A 20,016-nucleotide genomic window follows, 5' to 3' on the forward strand; every position below is an offset into this window, starting at 1 on the left:
CTGCAGTGTTTTGAATAGCATCACAATGCTGCTCTGTGTGATGAGCACTCACCCGAACTAGAATGTGTTGAGTCAGCTGCTCTGCAAGCCTCTGTCCCTCCCCAGTGTGCTATTTATACACACCCCAAGCAGCCACTGGACATACCAACAGATACACACAGACACAAGTGCATACACATGTTGTCTGATCCACACACAGACACATACACAGACACACACACACACACACACACACACACACACACACACACACACACACACACACACACACACACACACACACACACACGTGCACACAGCTCGGCAGACTTGAAAACTCATTGTGAACAATAGTGAACACAAACACTGGAGGCAGGGTAAGAGCTGTGCCTCAGGGTGACTCAGTTCTTTCATGACACTGTGTTGAGGAGGAAGCAACAGGTGGCCTCAGACACATAGAGTGGCAGAGAGCAGGAGACGCTCAGGCTGATAGTCAGCACACATGGGAGCAGCTGGACTTTTATCAAATGTCACAGGATCACATTTAGCATGCTGAGGTAAGATAATAAGTTAGTCAGCATTGAATTAAACTTTGGGATATTGAATTTTTCTTTTGATGCATGCTATTTTATCCCAAGACTGATTAAAGTCTTTAGTCACAGAGACGAGAGCATGTTGTTCCACTGATAAGTGCCTTGAGGCCTCTGTTAATTACACAATATATTAGTAATTTAGTTTCCATTTAAAGAGGTTGGTCATCTAAAATCAGTTGCTCTCTTATTTGGTCACCTGGCAAACTTTAATCCATCTGTGTACTTGGCTTCTGCTACACGATAATGGCATATGTCCTCCATAGTGGTTTTGTTTTGTTGTACCACCTGTGTGGTATGTGGTGTTTTGCATGAATGTGTCTCTTGGTTTATGCATCACATGCTTCACTTGCATGCAGATTGTTATAGTGCCTCAGCACTGTGGCACAGATGAAAACCTGCCCTTTGGCTAAATTCAGCACACATAAAGTAATATTTCTTCGTGTGCACTGTCCCAACTAATTGAATAAATGAATACAGTACATGTACAGAGGTGTTGAAAATTTGCTCTAAATAAGCAATAATGTTAGAAAATGATATTGAAATATCAAAAGTATGAATGCAGTTCCTTTTACAGAGCTACGCTCTTTATTATAGTATTAGATAATTACTTTATACCCAACAGTAGGTAACTTCTTTATATACTGTTTAGCTGTTTAATTTATAATGATATAGCATGATTTATTAAATGATCACATTATGTATGTGGAATCTGAATCTCCAAAGTAACAAAATATTTGATGTCCATTTCAAGGGGCTTACTTATATATGCAATATAAACTTAGGGTATGTCTACACAGGAGGTATTTCAGCCATGTATTTTCATATTTTTCAACAATCCATCTCACACTTGTCTGACGGCACTGTTACACTTGAATTAATCCAGCGTGTAGACTCGACCCAAAGTGTATTCTTCAGTTCTTCACTTAACTGTTGTATTGATTGTGTGTTGGGCTCTGAGCACTGCCAAAATGCGGGTGAGCTACAGTGTCTGAACATACTGAAGCTGCTGCTCTGCAAACGTGCTACTCATGTTACACTTCCTGTGTAGACACTGTCAGCTACTTTCCACCACTGAACTCATCATAATGCAGTCCCCTTTCTGGTAGAGCTGGTTTGACATGTCCATGGTAATGATACCACGATTCTTAAAGTCTTGGAGTTACTTCTGTGTACGAAGAGCTGTTTATTTAAGTGGTTTTCATTTCCCTGGTTCAGGCTGGAGCTGCTTAAAGTTTGTCCTGGTCCATGACAGCCCTGTGAACTGTGGTTCGCTTCGCACCATGAGTCACTCGGTAGGATTGTCTGGTCACTGAGCAGAATAAGTTTATAATAGATGACAGTGGTTGCTGTCATTTTCTTTTGACCATATCTGTGTAGGCTGTATTTGTCAGCATTTATAGTTGTTTTTGATAAGTTCACACAAATCAAATTATACATTAAACACTGGCATGCAAAAGTTTCAGGTCAAAATTTATGTGACTGTGAATAGTTAAGCAACTAAAAGATTTATAGATTTATGAATGGCAGAAAATGAAAGATGATACAAGTTATTAATTAACTGAGGAAACAGTTAATCTGAGAATGTTTTGCTATCCTCTTTTAGCCTCCTGCTTTGTGGGCATCAATAATTTTAATTTTCAGAGTGCTAGGCAGCTGCTTAGAGGAGCATGTGGCTGCTGATTGTTAGGACAAGGTTAAGAAGTCACCTGGCCTTTCCAAACAGTGTCTGTGATCAAGCCATAGCCCTAACATCCTGATTAAGATCTGAGAGGTCAGGTAAAAGTTATCCAAGAGCACAAATCTCTTTGGGTTCCCAAACGTTTGCATGGTGCTCCTTTCCCTTTTCACTTTTTTCTAGAATTTCCCCTTGCGGGACTAATAAAGGAATATTGAATTAAAAATTGTCTAAATCAAAAATAAGACAATAATCTTTCTTAAGAAAACTAACTTTATGCCATTTGGAGATCAGTTCATCACTCATTACACTCATTTAACTAGTCACAGTAAAAGAAATTTTGACCAAGGGTACCTAAACTTATTCATGCCGCCGTACATGTACATGCACTGTTTGGACTGCTTGTGGTTTGACATAATGATGCCTCAATGGGATGGCCTCCCAAAGTTGATTTTTTAATCCCATGACCTGTTCTAGCACTTCCACATAAGAAAGAGCCAAACCTCATGGCTCTTTCATGATAATACAAAAGAAACAGTAGTGTCAAATCTGTGGAAAAAAAACAGCAAACCTAACCCTAACCTAACCCATACTCTTTAATGGTACCGTCTTCTTGATTTTGTGTCTGATGCTAATGGATCCAAAAAGTTTTCCCATGTTACCTTGCATCACATCTATTTAATAGACTTTTATCCAGAGCAACTTACAATAAGTGTTCAACACAAGGATACAGCCAAAAAAGTGCACTTCATTAAATATGCTAAACTGCTTTAAGTGCTACATACAAGAAAAATAAGAGATGGAGGTTGTTTTTATGGGCCAAGGTGCAGTCTGAACAGATGAGTTTTCAGTCTGTGTGTAAGGTTTCTGCTGTCCTGATGTCAATGGGGAACTTATTCCACCATTGTGGGGCCAGGTCAGCAAACAGTTGTAATTTTATGTGAAAACAACTTGTCCCTATCTCCGTCCCTCTGAGGGGCCTGTAATGATTCACCGCCTTGTTTCACTACCAAGTCAAAGTGCTGTGCAATTGTAAATCTAATTTGTCATGTATCATAGTCGTACTGCCTTGTGATATAGAACTTGGCTCAGGAATTTTGCCTTCTTAAGTTTCTCTAAGAAACAGAGCTTTTTGAGTTTGAGCAGAGATGTGTGATGTCCATGTCAGGTTTTTTGTTGAATGTTGAATTGCAAAGAAAGACAAGTGTTCACCTTTTCGATTTCAATTCCACTGATGTAGACAAGGGTCTGTGTCCTTGCCTGCTTTTTTCTAATATCAACAATCTGTTCCTTGTTTTTTGCTGAAATTGAGCAGTAGATTATTCTCTGTGCACCCTCTAGTGAATAAAATGTTTTCAGATATGTGCAGTGTTTTGGAAACATAGCAGAAACTGCGGTAGACTTGACTGAACTATAAAACCAGCCTAGACATATGAACAACTTTAGTCACTATTCTTACTCTAAACATACATGAACTATTCAATTATATTTTTATTGCAAGTGTGTTTGTTTGTTTTTTTTAAAGTTTCACTGAGCACTGAGCACAGTGCTCAGTGAAGCATGTCTTTAGCTATTTGATATGCCGCTGCCTCTGTTATGTCTTCGTACCTTTTAGATGATTTGTCATCAGGCACTGAAGCAGATACCACTCAAATAATAAATGTAAATAAAAGTGTAAAAATGTAAACAGAGAGAAACCTGAGAACTTTTTTCTGTAGGTTTAGTGCAGAAAGTTCACAGGCTGATTCACCTTCTGGTGAATAAAATGTTTTCAAATATGTGCAGTGACATCTGTAACATACAAACAAACAAACAAACATGATAGACAGTACAGTAACACTGACTGAACTATAAAACCAGCCTAGACATATGAACAACTTTACTCACTCTTCTTACTCTAAACATACATGAACTATTCGATTATATTTTTATTGCAAGTGTGTTTAAAAAAAAGCACGTGTAAGAGATGTTTGTAACCTAGCTTCTCCTCAGTGCTCAGTGAAACATGTCTTTAGCTATATGATATGCCGCTGCCTCCGTTATGTTTTCGTACCTTTTAGATGATTTGTCATCAGGCACTGAAGCAGATACCTCTGCATGGTGGTCAGCTGCTTGTGTGGTGGTGCTGTGGGTGCAGATGTTGTTGGACGTTGGCGAATACGGCTGTGCTCCAAAGAGTGAGCGCGGCTAAGGTGGTTAAATAAGTTTGTGGTATTACTGGTCTTGGTGGGGACGACAGTCTTTCATAAGTTACAGACCACATTGGTCTAACTACGGGTCCGACTTAAAACATCCAAAAAACTGCCATACTGGCGAGCTGACTTTCCCTGTTTTATCGTCAATTTCTTTGCTCGCTGCAGCGCATTCTATTTCTCATCTCACTCCTCGCGGAGCAACAAACACAAGACAACGAGATGGCGCAACCGAACTTGATAATGTTACATGATTGGCGTGTTAGCGTGTCACTCCCACTGATCAGTGAGTACTCCTTACGTTGCTCGGTTACCTGAGAGCGAGTGCCTTTGTTTATGCAACCAACCTCGCTTCGCAACTTCAGGTTTCTTCCGACGAAGAAAAAAAAATTATCGAATGTTTTATCGAACACATTTTTTATTGATATTGATATCACGAGACATATCGCTATCGTTTTTATCGCCCAGCCCTAGCTGGGATGTAGTCTTTTGATGTGCTTGAGAACCAGTTTTTTGAAGAACTTCATCAGAATGGGGTTGAGTGTCATGGGACAGTAGTCTTTCCTACTGGACACTGCAGACTTCTCAGAAATAGGGACAATGAGGGTTGGGCAATGTCAACAAAACTGGCATACAATATCCGCAGCGATGGACAATGATGCCTATTTTTCATAGTGCTGTAACAGCAGAATATAACAGTGAAAAAAGGTAGTTAGCCCAATGTATATTGATCAGTGACAGTGACAAATCAGCTTGCATTATGGTGGTGACAAACTTGGTTGCTAAAAAAGTACACTCATCCTCCAATACCTTGGGTTTTGGACGAACAAAAGAGGAGAACCAAGAGACACTTCTAGGGATCTAAGACTTATCAAAATTTGCAATATCATGATAAAAAAAACCCATCTTGATAATGTCATGGGACGGTGACATAATAACCACAATATTACCTTTTTTTTTTTTTTTTTTTTTTTTGCTACAGTGGAAGCATTTTAACTCTTCTATCTCACCTTGTCAAAAATGGTACTGTTTTTGTGAGAACAGCAGGGAGTGCAATCATACTGGTCAAGAAGACAGTCTCCAGTCAGCCTTTGCATGTAAGTACTGACTGGCATCTTCAAAGAGACAGGTTCTACCCCAATGAGAAAATGACAAATGAAGTGTATGGACGTGGTGGCAAATGACTAAATGAAGAATTTGAACTTCAGATTGCAGATGCTCAGTTCACATTTTGAGCCAATTTAGCAGCGTTTCAGTTTTCCTGTTTCAGGAAATGACAATGTCTAAAAGGAATTTGAAAAACAATCAGCAAATACTGCCAGATGGCAATCAGCTACAATTTGGGAAATACATCAAACAAAAGAAGCCATTTGGCATATCACCACCCAGAAAAGCTGAGATCACAACCACAACAACAACCTACTGTGAGGAAAAAGCCTCAGCAAGGATGTCTCCAATGAGTTTAATCAGGATTGCTGAAAAGTCTCTTGAGTTATCAGCATCAGACTTTGGTTAATACTTGCATGCAGACCAAAATTGGTAAAATACTTTATACTCTTTTTTGGTTTGTTTTTAGTATTTATGTCACCCCCTATGGGTCAAGCTAGGGCTGGGCCGATAGAACAATAGCAATATGTCTCGTGATAGACACATCATCAGTATCAATATAAAATAAATAAAATCGATAAAGCATTCGATATTTTTTTTTTCTTCGTCGGAAGAAACCTGAAGTTGCGAAGCGAGGTTGGTTGCATGAACAAAGGCACTCGCTCTCAGGTAACTGAGCAACGTAGGGAGTAATCGCTAATCAGTGAGAGAGACGCGCTAACACGCCAATCATGTAACATTATCAAGTTTTGTTGCGCCATCTCATTGTCTTGTGTTTGTTGCTCCACGAGGAGTGAGATGAGAAATAGAAAGTGAGCGCTGCAGCGAGCAAAGACATCATCGATAGAACAGGAAAAGTCAGCTCGCCAGTATGGCAGTTTTTTGTATTTTATAAGTCGGACCGTAGTCGGACGAATGTGGTCTGTAACTTATGCAAGACTTTCGTCCCCACCAAGACCGGTAATACCACAAATTTATTTAACCACCTTAGCCGCGCTCACTCTTTGGAGCACAGCCGTATTCGCCAACGTCCGCCAACCGCAGCACCACCGCACAAGCAGCTGACCACCATGCAGAGGTATCTGCTTCAGTGCCTGATGACAAATCATCTAAAAGGTACGAAGACATAACGGAGGCAGCGGCATATCATATAGCTAAAGACATGTTTCACTGAGCACTGAGGAGAAGCTAGGTTACAAACATCTCTTACACGTGCTTTTTTTTAAACACACTTGCAATAAAAATATAATCGAATAGTTCATGTATGTTTAGAGTAAGAAGAGTGAGTAAAGTTGTTCATATGTCTAGGCTGGTTTTATAGTTCAGTCAGTGTTACTGTACTGTCTATCATGTTTGTTTGTTTGTATGTTACAGATGTCAAGTTTCTGCTATGTTTCCAAAACACTGCACATATTTGAAAACATTTTATTCACCAGAAGGTGAATCAGCCTGTGAACTTTCTGCACTAAACCTACAGAAAAAAGTTCTCAGGTTTCTCTCTGTTTACATTTTTACACTTTTATTTACATTTATTATTTGAGTGTTTTCCATGGTTGTGTTAACATTTCCTTTCCTTTCTGCCTTGATAGCTGAGGGGATTATAATCAGAGGAAGGTTAAATTTAAAATAAAAATGTTTAAATTTAATGTATTTTTCTCCTGGTCCTTATTTTAAATAGGTCATAAAAAATATCAATAATTATCGATATCGACCAATATAAAACACTTATATCGCAATGGAGTTTTCAGCCATATCGCCCAGCCCTAGGTCAAGCTCAAGAAGTTCTTCTTCAAATAGTTACTGATCAGACAAGCTTCATTAAAAATCGTCACTCCTCCTTTGATGTCTGATGTCTTTTTAATACACTGTATTCATCCTATGGAAATGCCCCTAAGTACAATGTATGTTTAGATGTGGAAAAAGCATTTGACAGAGTTGAGTGGAAGTACTTGTTTACAGTTTTGGAATAACTTTGGGATTAGGGTGATCGCTTATACCGTGCATTCAGTTACTATATTCATCTCCCACTGCAACAGTTCAAACTAACAGCATCTTTTATCAACCTTTTCTCCTACTTATCAATGGTCCCCACTAAGTCCAATCCTCTGTGATCTAGCTATACTAGGGTTGTCACAATACCAACATTTTCAACTCGATACCGATATTCGTTAATAATACTCGATACTCGATACCATTTTCGATACCACAGGGAAAAAAAAAATGACCCCAAAATTTAATTGAAATATTTTTTAACAAGAAAAATGCAAAAATAACCTCTCTTAAAAAATGTAACAATTAACAGAACCACAGTCTAAATAATAATAATGAACAGTTGTGCAAAAATACACTGCAGCTGTGATAACAAGTTTCAGGTTATCTGAGGTAGTGCAAAAAATGAATAAATAAATAAAAAAAACAGCAACAATTAGAACAATATTTTGAGGTTGTTGTGCTGTGCAAGACATCTAAATATTAGGCAAGCCAGAAAAAACAACAACAATAAAATTAACTTAAACGTTCTTTTCTTGGCTATGCTTTGCATACAACCTAACAAACTAAATGACACTAGCTAAACTAGTTAACATGAACATCACAATGTTGAAATGCAGTATTGTCAGCAGCTGCACCTGATCAAAAAAAGTCTGAAAGTGAAAAGTGCACAGAATTATTCAATCACACACACACTCTACAGGAATGACTGTTTAGGTGTCACTGGTGGTAACACTGGCCTGAATTTGCTTTGCTATTTGCAGATTTTTTGCTACAAATACAAGCACGTCAATGTGTTCCTCTGTAAGTCTTGCCCTTCTTGGGCTGCAAATGAGCCCTGATGTACTGAACACACGCTCTGAGGCACAACTTGAAGCAGCTATAGACAGGTACTTCTTGGCAGCATGAGCAAGATGAGGTAAGGTGCTCTCATGTGTTTTCCACCATGTTAGGGGGTCTTCCTCTGCATTCAGCTCAGACATGGTTTCATATAATATCAACTCCTGCCTGAGCCTGCATTTTGGATCTTCATCTGTGGATGCTGTTGGTGCATCATCACCATGTTGTTTCTTTCTCTCCCCCTGAATGTTTGACAAAAGCCCCTTCATATCTGTTCTGGATTTCTTCATAGGCTGGGTTGCAGCTGAAGGAGATATACTTGGGACTCTCTGAGTCTGCAGATCTTGCATATAATCCACAAGATGTTGTTTCACTTCTTCTTTTAATCTGGTAAAACTGGCCTTGAAGCGGGGATCAAGAAAGGTGGCTGTGTTCAATACCAGCTGTAGATGCCTGTCCTCATATCTGTGTTTCAGATCATTTCCAATTTTTTTCTTTCAGCTGACGTTCTAAGTTGCTGCTTGTGTCCTCAACTGTTAATGTGGAATATATCTTCCAGGTTAGGGGTAGGACAGAGGACAGAGTGGTATGCCTTTCACCACTAAGAGCATCAGTAAAAGAGCTTAGTGGGCTCAGTACCTCTTTTACAGTCTCGAGAATTGTGATGTCTGCATCTTTTGGCATAAGGTACCATTTCTTTCTGTCCTCTACCAAAACTGCACTGACTGCTTGCTGCTGTTCTATAAACCTCTCTACCATTTCAAAAGTTGAGTCCCAGCGTGTTGGCTCGTCATGGATGAGTCTGTGTTCAGGCAGCTTCAAGTCTTTTTGTTTTTTCTTTAGCTGCTGGGTCATCTTTGGTGACCTTGTGAAAGCTGCCACTGTTTTTCTTAACCTGGATAATGCTCCTGATACACTATCAATATCCAGACCCTTGTTAATGGCCAAGTGCAAGTTGTGACCAAAGCATGGGACCCATGTGAAATGCTGCTGAAATGCTTTCTTGTTATTTGAAGCATTATCTGTAGTGATGGCTGCCATATTAGTTATATCCAGCTTCCATGTTTCCTGCACAATCTCCTCCAAAGCATCCCTTAAGCTGTCCCCTGTATGCTCTGAATGTAGCCCAACACAGCCCAGACACCAGCTCTGCATGTTCCAGGACTCTGTGATAAATTGCAGTGTTACAGCCATGAAAGAGGATGCAGCCCTGCTGGTCCAAAGGTCAGTGGTACAGGAGAAGTATGGTTTCCCCCGAAGCTGCTCCAAGACTGTTTGTTTTGTTGTGTTGTGCAGCTCTGGGATTTCAGTGTACATAAAGTGATTCCGGGAAGGAAGAGCATACCTTGGGTTTAGTTGTTTAAGAAGTTGTTGGAACCCAGGTTTCTCCACAGTGTAAATAGGAACCTGATCCATGCATATGTATTCTGCCACAGCTCTGTTGATTTTCACAGCTTCTGGTGACCTGGCATCGTATTTTCGTTGTTGGTCAAACAAAGATGGTAGGGTCGGCTGTGTGTGTTGCTGTTTGGTTGCAGGTCGACTTTTCTCTGCTTCATTCTGGAACTTTAAGAGAGAAAATAACACTTTTCAGTCACCAGCATATAAGTAAACTTAGTATACTGACACATCAGTTTTTTATTTATTTATTTTACTACTTATTTATTTATTTTTTAAATGTTGTCTTTTAATCATTGACGTCAGCTTTTCACGGCTAGCTTAGGCTAGCTGCGGCTAATGGCTAATAAGACTGCCAACATTAATGCGGGCCACCGGCCACGATATCATCAGTAATAAGTTTGAAACGGATGATTTACTGACCTGTCGAAATTCACCGTAAAGGCCAGGGTGTTCATTTTCGACCAAAAGTGGTTGCTTTGGCCCTCCTGCAGCAGCACTGGCCATCTTCTGTTATTGTCATCACAATTCACGTGACATAGCGGCAGCAGTGGGGGGGAAGGTGTGTGCCTGCAGCAGCAGCGCCGGGGGGGGGGGGGGGGGGGGGGTATTGCAAATTGCAAATGAGTATTGTATCCGGATATAACGTTTTAGTATCGATACTTTTTGGAGTATCGATACTTTTGACAACCCTAAGCTATACAACCACTTTCAACTGCTCTCCATAATAGCACAGTATTTGTCAAGTTATTTCCTCAGAGCATGTGCAGTTTCTCAACTTGAAAGAGAAATATATACCTACCTAGAGATTTTTTAACTGGATTCAACTCAAATAACAGCTTTTCCTTTTTCGTCTTTTTTTATTTGGCAGGTTCATTAATCATTAGCCATTAGGTGAAAAACCTTTAAATAGAAAAAAACAAAGAGAACAATATATGCTATTGTAAATGCGTAAATAGCAACAAATAAATATATGCATTATTAAATTTATTTATTAAATTTATTATTTAAATTTATTTATTACATTTTTTCACAAGAAATTTATTTATATATTTTCAACATTAAATGCAATAAAGCTAATGCCTACCTGTTAGAACCTTTAACTGTAACATCATGTAATGTATGTATTTTACTGTATTAAAATCATATTTATTCCAAGTAATATTAAACTATAGAGTTATTTTTAAGCAACATTTTTTAAACCATCATAAGCCCACAACATGCTGTAACTAAACTATACTTCAAATGCCAATTAATCAAAAATCACCATTTTTATCATCACGGCCCCACGTGCTTTTACTAACAAACATCAGATTCACAAATCAAGTAGCTACTGATAGCTAACCAGATTCCAAAATAACGAATCCTGGCACACACAAACTGTAAACAGTTCATTAATCCATTGGCGCTTGATTACAAAAGAGGGAGTAATTATTGGCCTCATTCTGTGATAAAACAGAGAATCCTACTCAATGAAAACATCAAATGTAAAAAAAAAAGTTGTAACACTCAAAGCTTGTCACTCTGAGCACCAAAAGACATTGTTGAACATGTAGATGTGTCATTTGTGTGGGTAAGTTAGAAGTGAGCCAAGATATCACAGTTTCAAAAGTGGACACATTCTCACTAGTAAGATTCAAACAAAATGAAAATGAAACCATTATGACCCTGATTTTTCCTACAGGGAGTTAGGCATCCTGTGGACAGTTGCCACCAGCTACTGATGCACAGCTTTGGCATGTCAAGAAAACAGAGCGCTCTGATCTGGAAAGCCTTGCTGAGAGAGAGAGAGAGAGAGAGAGAGAGAGAGAGAGAGAGAGAGAGAGAGAGAGAGAGAGGAGGGAAATGTGAGACAGAGGGAGGAGAAAAACAGGGAGTGTGATAACAGTGTTTGGAAGATCTGTTGGCTCTGTGTCAGTGTGTTTCCCAGCAGCCTGCTGCATTCACGGATTATTCTACGACAATGCCTGGATTATGAGAGTAGGGGCGCCAATGTTCAGGAGATACTGTCAACAATATGGTAATGTACAGTACCAGACCTCTACTGGATCTGTCTGCCAGCTTTTAGCATATGTAAATTGTCATAGAAGGGTTAGAAATAGGTGTTTCCTTCATTTCCTAATTTGATAGGGGTGCTGTTATGGAACAAGTTTCAGCACATCTATGAAATATTGCTTCTATTTCAGGCAGTTGCTGTATGTGTTCTCAGTTTTGGTGTGTGTCTGTGTAGCCTGTTTGTTCAGCTGTTTGTGTCCTTTGTGTCATTGTTGGCAGTGGTGAGTTTCGAGACAGATTTTTATTTGCCTGCTAGGTGGAGGCATATATCCAAACCCACGTGCCTGTTAGGGTGGACTCTACCCTCTTATTGAGTCTGTGTGCTTGACTGTTTCCTCAGAAGTTTGTTTCTATGTGTTTAAGTGTGTGCATGAGAAACCGGTAATTAGTGTCAGGTACAGGAGGTTGGCCGTATTTGTGATTTACCTTCATGAGCTTACAGGATAGGCTTTCATTATTACTCAGTCTTCAGTCACTGTCCTGTATTTCTGTTAGCGTTTCTTCGTCTTTCCTTCCTTTCTGTTTGAGCTTTCATCACCTGTAAACACAGGCATCTGAGGCATGCCCAGGCACTGCCCAGGTATTGGTATGCGTCAGCTTTGCAAAGTGTGTAGTCTGTCTCTTAAACCTTTTTTTTTGACTTAAGGGAAGTAAACAGTAAACCATCATCCTTACTAGAAAACAAAATCACATTCACTGTATATGGAAAAAAGACTGTCAAATAAGTAATTGTTTCACTGCATAGAATCACTTATTAATCCTGACTGGACAGCAAAGGCTCTTGCTGATCCTATTGCCCTTTAAGTATCACGCTTACTGAAATATCAGTTGCTACATTCTTCAACACGGCACTGATTTCGGTAATTTCTTAAAGCATATTTTCAAGACTTCAAGGGAGCTTTGTGGAGCATTAAAGTGGAATTCAACCAAATCTGGGGATGTGGAGTTGGACAGAAGTGAACTGTGTAGCCCAATCCTCATGTCTGCCTGAGATTACCAGCTCCAGGCCAAATTAGAGACTACTACCTTAACACAACCGAATCTCCCACTGAACAGGAGTCAAGCTGCATTGTGGGTAATATAGATGCCAAAGGGCGAAGGTTATGTATGGAATAAAATTGTACATCTGGTTCTTCAGCATTAGTTTTTATCCTCTCTGTATGCTGTCCATCATGAGTGTGGAAAAACTGTTGGATTGTAATGCTGAATCAGTGGAGGACTCTTTTAAGAGTGAGGTAATGTGAAGTATATGTCTTGGATTTTAGGAGTACTTTAACGTCTACATTAACATCTGCATCATTTTACTTTCTGCTAACTTGCTGGTTTTTGCTCAAATGACTCCTGACTTTGAGTTACAAACAGGCCTATCAGATGAGCTTGAGTACTCCTCAACTCCACTAGTCATGTTCCAAATATGTTTGTTTAACTTGATTTTAAACTGAATGTTACTTAACACTGTTGTATACTGTATAAGAAAACTACACCCTGCTTCGACCCCAGGGGGACAGATTCATTTTGAAATATACTAGAACATTCTATAGAAGAAATGTTCCCAATAAAAACTGTTGACAGTGAGGTTGATGGAGTATCCTGACTCATCAGAACAGTAGTTTTTGAAAGAGAGTTCTTAGTGACTTATGTAAGGGATAATGCCCAATGACTTGTCCATTATCAGAAATGAATGGACGACGCGGAGGCATGAACCGTCCCACTTATACCATGGTCACTTATGAAAGAAATAAATATTAAATCAATTTTTAATACGTTAATGTTGTTAAAATTGTACGTTTTTCACAAGAAGCGGCTGAGTGGACTATCATTGTGACGCATTGCCAAGGTAACCAGCTCTGGCCACAGAACCTGCAGCTCGGTCGGCCGCAGCTGTTATATTAGGCCTAATCAGTGGAGGAAAGTGAGATGATTGCTTAACGTTATGTTACAAAGTATCATATCAGGGGGCAAGTGCACCTCTTACCGCTTGTGTGTGTCCAGAGGATGATGCAGAGGATGATGCAAAGTTTTGTTTCATGTTTCTTCGCGTCGGACGGTTCACGCCTCTGCGTCGTTTTTTGAGTGAGATACGGATTTCTGAAAGCACCCTCCCAAATGAGCTCCAACAAGTGGGCACATTTGTATACAGGGCTGCCAACTTTTCAAAAAACCTTGGAGTGAGATTTGGTTGAGCCAACCAAAATTTTGCTGCATACATGATGGGAAGACATAAGACATAGCATAGCTCATTTTGTGCATGTTTAATCAAACAATACAATAATATGATCTTACAGATTAGCCTACACAACAGTATATAAAGTAGTTAAAATTATCTCAACCTTAAACATCTACAATAGTAAAACAAAACATGCACATTAACACTAGGACCGCCAGCATTATAGCACCCCCTCCAAGCGCCGTGCGTCAGCCAGACCATTATACGTAATTCCATTTTTTGTGCTCACACACCAAGACTGCATTTTTTCATACCAGAAATTATGATAAATCAACAAAATATCACAGCCTAGAGCAGGATCACAAACTTTTCAATGTCTAATGTCAATTTAGTAGTAGGCTTTTTTATTTGTTCATTTTATTTTATTTTTACCACTGCTTCACATCCCCCATTAAAAAGAACAATTTGCTAAAATACACTCTATAATGATTTAATTTTCATGTGGGAAAAAAAAAAATCATAGCCATTGAAAACAACCCTGCAAAATGTATCATCTTTCAACTGCGGTCTGTGTGACCGCCGTGGCGGTCAGAGGTATATGCTCAGAAATCTTTTGTGCTTTATTTAAGCACCTTATAAGCTTCAAAAAAACCTACAAAATACATATTTAGGAAAAGTCAGAGAATGACTGGCTTGTAGTTTATAAAACAAAGTAATTTGGATTATAAAGGCAGTTCTAGTGTTAAAGCAACAATAATATTAATCCTGTAATAATAATAGTAAAACACAGAGAGGGAGCATTTTACTGTACAATGAGTGCTTTTACTTTTGATACTTTTAAGTACATTTTGCTGATACATACTTTTACTTAAGTTTTTCAATGCAGGACTTGTGGACTGTTTTCACAGTGGTATGGTACTTTTATCCATCTAGCTTAAATGAGGGAACGCTTTGGTATCTCCTGCGCTGAGCGCAGTATATAGTTTTTTTTCTTAATATGGAACTTTAGGGGCTCCTTAAGATGCACATGTACATAGGAAAACAAAGGATTTACTGCCATCCATGACTGTTTAACATATCAAAATAGGAGGTGCTATCCAGTGCCGCTTGCTGAGAGGACAAAATTAAGGTAGCTGGTGCAGCAATATACTAATTAAACATTTAATCCTCAAAAAAATGTTCACGAAATGCTCGAAATGCCACAGCACACACACAACGTATCACAAAATGTTATTTAGAGCTTAAGGGTATAAATACTCAAAAATACATACCTGCAAAGTAGAGTTGGGCGGTATCCAAATTTTGATACCGTCAAACTTTCCCCACATTTTCCCAGGGTATACGGTATTACCATGACTAATTAAAAATCATTTTACAGGGCAGCGTGACATGCGCGCAGTTCAGACGGTCAATGCTCACGTGAAGAAGCACCAGTAACTTGTAGCATACCAGAATGATGGGTAGAAACTCAGTTAAAAGTCTCTACCAAGCATTAGCACCCATACGAAACATAATTCATACCCCACAAAATATGTGCAATATGTGTAATTATATGTGCATGTAACGAAAGCACGAAAATAGCGCATGTCAAAGGCACTGCATCTGCTGATTTCACCACTTCACGCAGACCACAAAAGCCCGGTATCATATGAAAGCAGAGTTTGATGATCACAAAGATATCTGCCTCCACACTGTGCGACAAAAACTCGGCGAGCTAGCAGCCAAAGAGTAGCAGGGAAAAAAACTTCGCTAAATTATAAAGTATGTTTTACCTTTGCTTTTTTGTGGTCAAAAGTTATATTCCAGCCCGAAAAAACGTTGCTAATGTCTCCTCCTATGACTCTGCGTTAGTTTGAGATCAATCACAAAGGTCCTGCTTGTTTACATAAAAAGGAGGGGGTTTCTCAAATGGAGGGAGAGCTCTTCATGCAATAACCTATCTCTGGGGTTACTTACTTCTGGATCGTCATTGGTGTTTCTATGGTGAATGTGGGCGGGTCGCTGAGCTATTGACCAGCGTAACCACGCAGTTAGTTTCACCGATCCATCTCATGAAGGAACAGAGCGCTCACAGAGGACTCTGCTGAGCAGCCCGAAGTGTTATTTTACTGTTACAGCAGAAAAAAGGCTGAAAAAGTGTTTTCAACAGAGGAGTTTCTCCATATGCTTGGACAAGATAACGGTACTCTGCCCAAACGCACCCATATGAGCGCCTGGACATACCTGTGTTAAAACACCTGTAAAACTGCTCAGGTTCTTTTTGTAGCATGTAATTTTGCAGAGTCACCTTTTTCTCAAGTAAAAATACAACCAAATACATTGAACAGAGTGGACTTCATTTTTCTTATGACGATGCTACAATTATGTTAGACCCCTATAGACCTATATAGACTGATACCGTTGCTATTTTTAGATACCGCGGGATACCTTATTACCGGATTACCGCCCAATCCTACTGCAAAGGGGTAAATCACGGTCGGACACCTCTCTTGGTGTTCAGTCCAGGATGATGCAATGAACTGGCCAAGAACTGTTGCGGTATCGCGGGCGCGAGCCCATGACGCGCAGGATGATGCCAGCTAAAAATAGTTTGGAAGGCACTCTAATGGGAATGAGTCAGACGAGTGGAGGATCTTTGCGCAAGCTCAGCCCCCCCCACAGTCTCTGCAAGCATAACTAATCAATCATGAGTGGCTTCTCTCAGGCTCAACAGATAGATCACAGATAAACTCAGCTGTCATTTAACTGTTTTTAACCTTAAACATATAAAAAGGCTCTTGATGTGCATTTCAGCGTGAGAAATCGGAGGTGTGGCGTGAGAGCGTGTGAAGCCAATCAAATGCGTGAGTCTCATGGCCAGTGCGTGAGAGTTGGCAGCTCTGGTATATTCCCACCTACCAGCCACCACCCTGCTCCCCATCTCCCCGGTGTCTCTCCACCCACCAGATACAGCACCACCTTCTCACAGATCCGCCACTTCGCTGTCAAGAACACCATGTTAGGATTCATCATGTCCAGCCGCCACACTCAGTGTTCTGTTGTTGGCTGTAATTACGAGCACAAATCGCTCCATGGGCTCTCAGCCTCAGAGGACAGAAGAGCGACTTGAATTGAATTTTTGAAGGCAACGTCCCCACTACAGTTGGCAAAAACCTGTTGGTGTGTGCTAACCACTTTGAGGCTGACTGTATCTCCAACCTCGGTTAGTACTTGGCAGGATTGGCCAGGAGACTTTCTCTACAGGAGGGCTCACTTCCAGCTTTGCGTGGAATACGTGCAGAGGAAGGACATGTAAGTATACAAATAATTAGCTGTGTGTTTCTTTTGTAGATTAGCGCGAACTCTTGTGTGTTGTAGCGTGTGTTTTGCCATTGAGAACGATGTAAGGATAACCGCTAGCTTCAAGACTACAACTTTAGTCATCAAACATTAGCTCACTGCTACCATAGCTTTTGGTACATCACATCACATTTTTGATCTTGCAAATTATTTAATACATGTTGCAGGGAGATGCCAGCATTCACAAATATTAAGCTGTGTTCATTTTGGAGCTTTATACAAACTAAGCAAGAAGTGTTTTGCCACATTGCACAAGCTAATGCTAACTGCTGGCTTCTAGTTAAATCAGCAAGGTCTCACGGTCAAACCCAGCAAACCGGCCGGTCAAGCGATACATACACAGACACTCGGCAGGGTCTAAGCTTCGGGAATTTGAGAAAATAATGCATTTGGAAATGTTTTCTAAATTGGAGTATGTTAGAAAAGCCCAGGGCAAAATGACTGTATGGTTGAGACTGCTACATCCCAGCACAATTTACACTGCAAGCATTTTTTCTCTGGAGTTTATTTATGAGTGATCCTTTTTTACGCTGTATGTAGCTGTTGGCATAGCTATACATGTAAGATAAAGTTGATGTCACTTCTCTCTTTTTATATAGGCCAGTGCATCATTACAGTTACCTGCTGTTGATCAAGTGTAGCAGTGAGCTGTTGCAGCCTTTAGTGCTTGAATTTACACTGCAACAGTGCTGTCATGTTTTACTCCTGAGTATGACCTGTTATCATAAAAATATACTTTTGTTACAGCTGTCCAGGCTGCTGTGTCCTGCAAGGACTACTGTTGTTATGCACTGCATTACAGTGAGAATGTTGATTGAGGACAAGCCACCACATCATCAGGGGATCCTCTTTTCAAACTGAGCTTTCCAAAGTTCATGAAGGGAGAGTGCAGAGCCACACCAGTGAAGACTCAGGCCACATTCGTAAGTGTTAACTTCTTAACTTCTTTTTTTTTTTTTTCAATCAAGAAACAAACATTTATATTGTACGTGTCACAAAGTACCAGAACTCGGTACTTTCAACACAATAAATAAACCAAAAAAACATACACTTAAATACCTCAGAAACTGCAGAATTCAAAGTACAAAATGTCACTATATTAACAGTTGTTGAATAATCTAATAAATGATACTAATGATTCACTTTTTTCTGTGTGTGTGTGTGTGTGTGTGTGTGTGTGTGTGTGTGTGTGTGTGTGTGTGTGTGTGTGTGTGTGCGTGTGTGTATGTCACTCTTGATTGGCAAGCATTTGAGCGTTTATCTGCAACCTGCACCAGTAGCCAGTAAGCCACCTGCATTTTATATTGCGCATTTCGATTGTTGTCGATGCGGAGAGGAGACAACTTTAAATAATTGGGGGGGGAGCCAATTCTCTCTCTATGAAGCCAATTCTCTCTCTTTATTTTACATGGATGTATCGTCTTAGTGTAGGCCTAATTGTCTTATTTGTATTTGTAAACAGTAAATTGCACAGGGTATATTGATGATTTGATGGACATGATCATGGAGAAGATCTTTGTCGACCCATCATTGTACAGAGCTGAGATTCTGAAGATAAACATCCCACTGGACGTGTCTTCACAATATGAGCATCCAGACAAGGAGGAGGTCATCAGGTCATCAGGAAACTCCCAAAGTATCTGAAGTACTATACATGATGGGATGACTACACAAATCTTCTGCCCAGGGAAGCTCCAGCACCAGCTCACAAAACTCATATTGGCTAGATACCTGTAACAACTGAGACAATTGAACATTATGTTAGTCAACAGGTTCTATAATGTCAACATCTGTATTCACATTTTTCTAATATGGATTCAGTGAATCCTTCACTTGTACTGTATTTCCATGAACAAATACTCATGACTGCGGTCAATAAAGATTTATTGTATATCTGTAAAATGTTTCATGTGAATAAATGTGTAATATACAGTATTTGCTAAGGAAAAACTTGGCTATATGTTCAAGAAAAAATATGACTGACTTTATTTAGTTTATTATGGTGTATGAACAGTGAAGTTGGTTATTATAGATGAAACTCACTGCTCTGTCCCCCATAGCTGTAAAAGACCATTGTCAGCTATGTAAGAGTTGGATACACATTTAGGCAAACAGGTTTGAAACCTGGATGGTTGATCATGCATGGAGGCCTTTCATCCAGCTGCTGCAGCGGTCTTGTAACCTGTTAGGAATAACATAAGGCAGTAGCAGAGCTACGGGCAGGCATGGGCGGGCATACGCCCGCCCTGATCGACAGCTTGCCCACCCAATCAGAAATGAAAAAAAAAATTATATATATATATATATATATATATATATATATATATATATATATATATATATATATATATATATATATATATATATGATTTTCACACTTAGATGTCCCATATTATGAAAAACTCTGGTGTTGCCACATGCATACATAGTGTGAAATAAGATCGTCTGCGCTTTTTTGAGTGAGATACGGATCTCTGTAAGCACCCCCGTTTGAATTCGGCGCGCCCAGTGTCTCTCCACCCAGCGCCACCTTCTGACAGATCCGCTGTTACATTTTCGAAAGCACCATGTTATGGATCATGTCCAGGCGCCACAGGCGCTACTTGATGTGTGGTGGCTTCAGTGTGTAGGCGTGCGCGCGCGCACACACACACACACACTCACACACACACACACACACAC

The 20,016-nt window shown here is 39.8% G+C and overlaps 1 protein-coding gene across 3 annotated transcripts in view; it reads left to right on the forward strand.

The window, feature by feature from the left end:
* Positions 1-413: 413 nt before the first annotated feature.
* The window catches only part of LOC139336736 (kinase suppressor of Ras 1-like), a 64,216-nt gene continuing 44,613 nt past the window's right edge, over positions 414-20,016 (forward strand). For 2 of the 3 annotated variants that reach the window (XM_070970940.1, XM_070970942.1), the window contains exon 1: positions 11,702-11,793. In XM_070970940.1, the coding sequence (XP_070827041.1) occupies positions 11,791-11,793 (3 nt within the window). In that variant the 5' untranslated portion in view covers positions 11,702-11,790. Of the gene's footprint in view, positions 537-11,701; positions 11,794-20,016 lie in introns of those variants that run through there. The other variant, XM_070970941.1, reaches the window with a different exon arrangement.

This window comes from Chaetodon trifascialis, chromosome 9 (assembly GCF_039877785.1).
Source record: "Chaetodon trifascialis isolate fChaTrf1 chromosome 9, fChaTrf1.hap1, whole genome shotgun sequence".
In the NCBI taxonomy this organism is placed as follows: Eukaryota; Metazoa; Chordata; class Actinopteri; order Chaetodontiformes; family Chaetodontidae; genus Chaetodon; species Chaetodon trifascialis.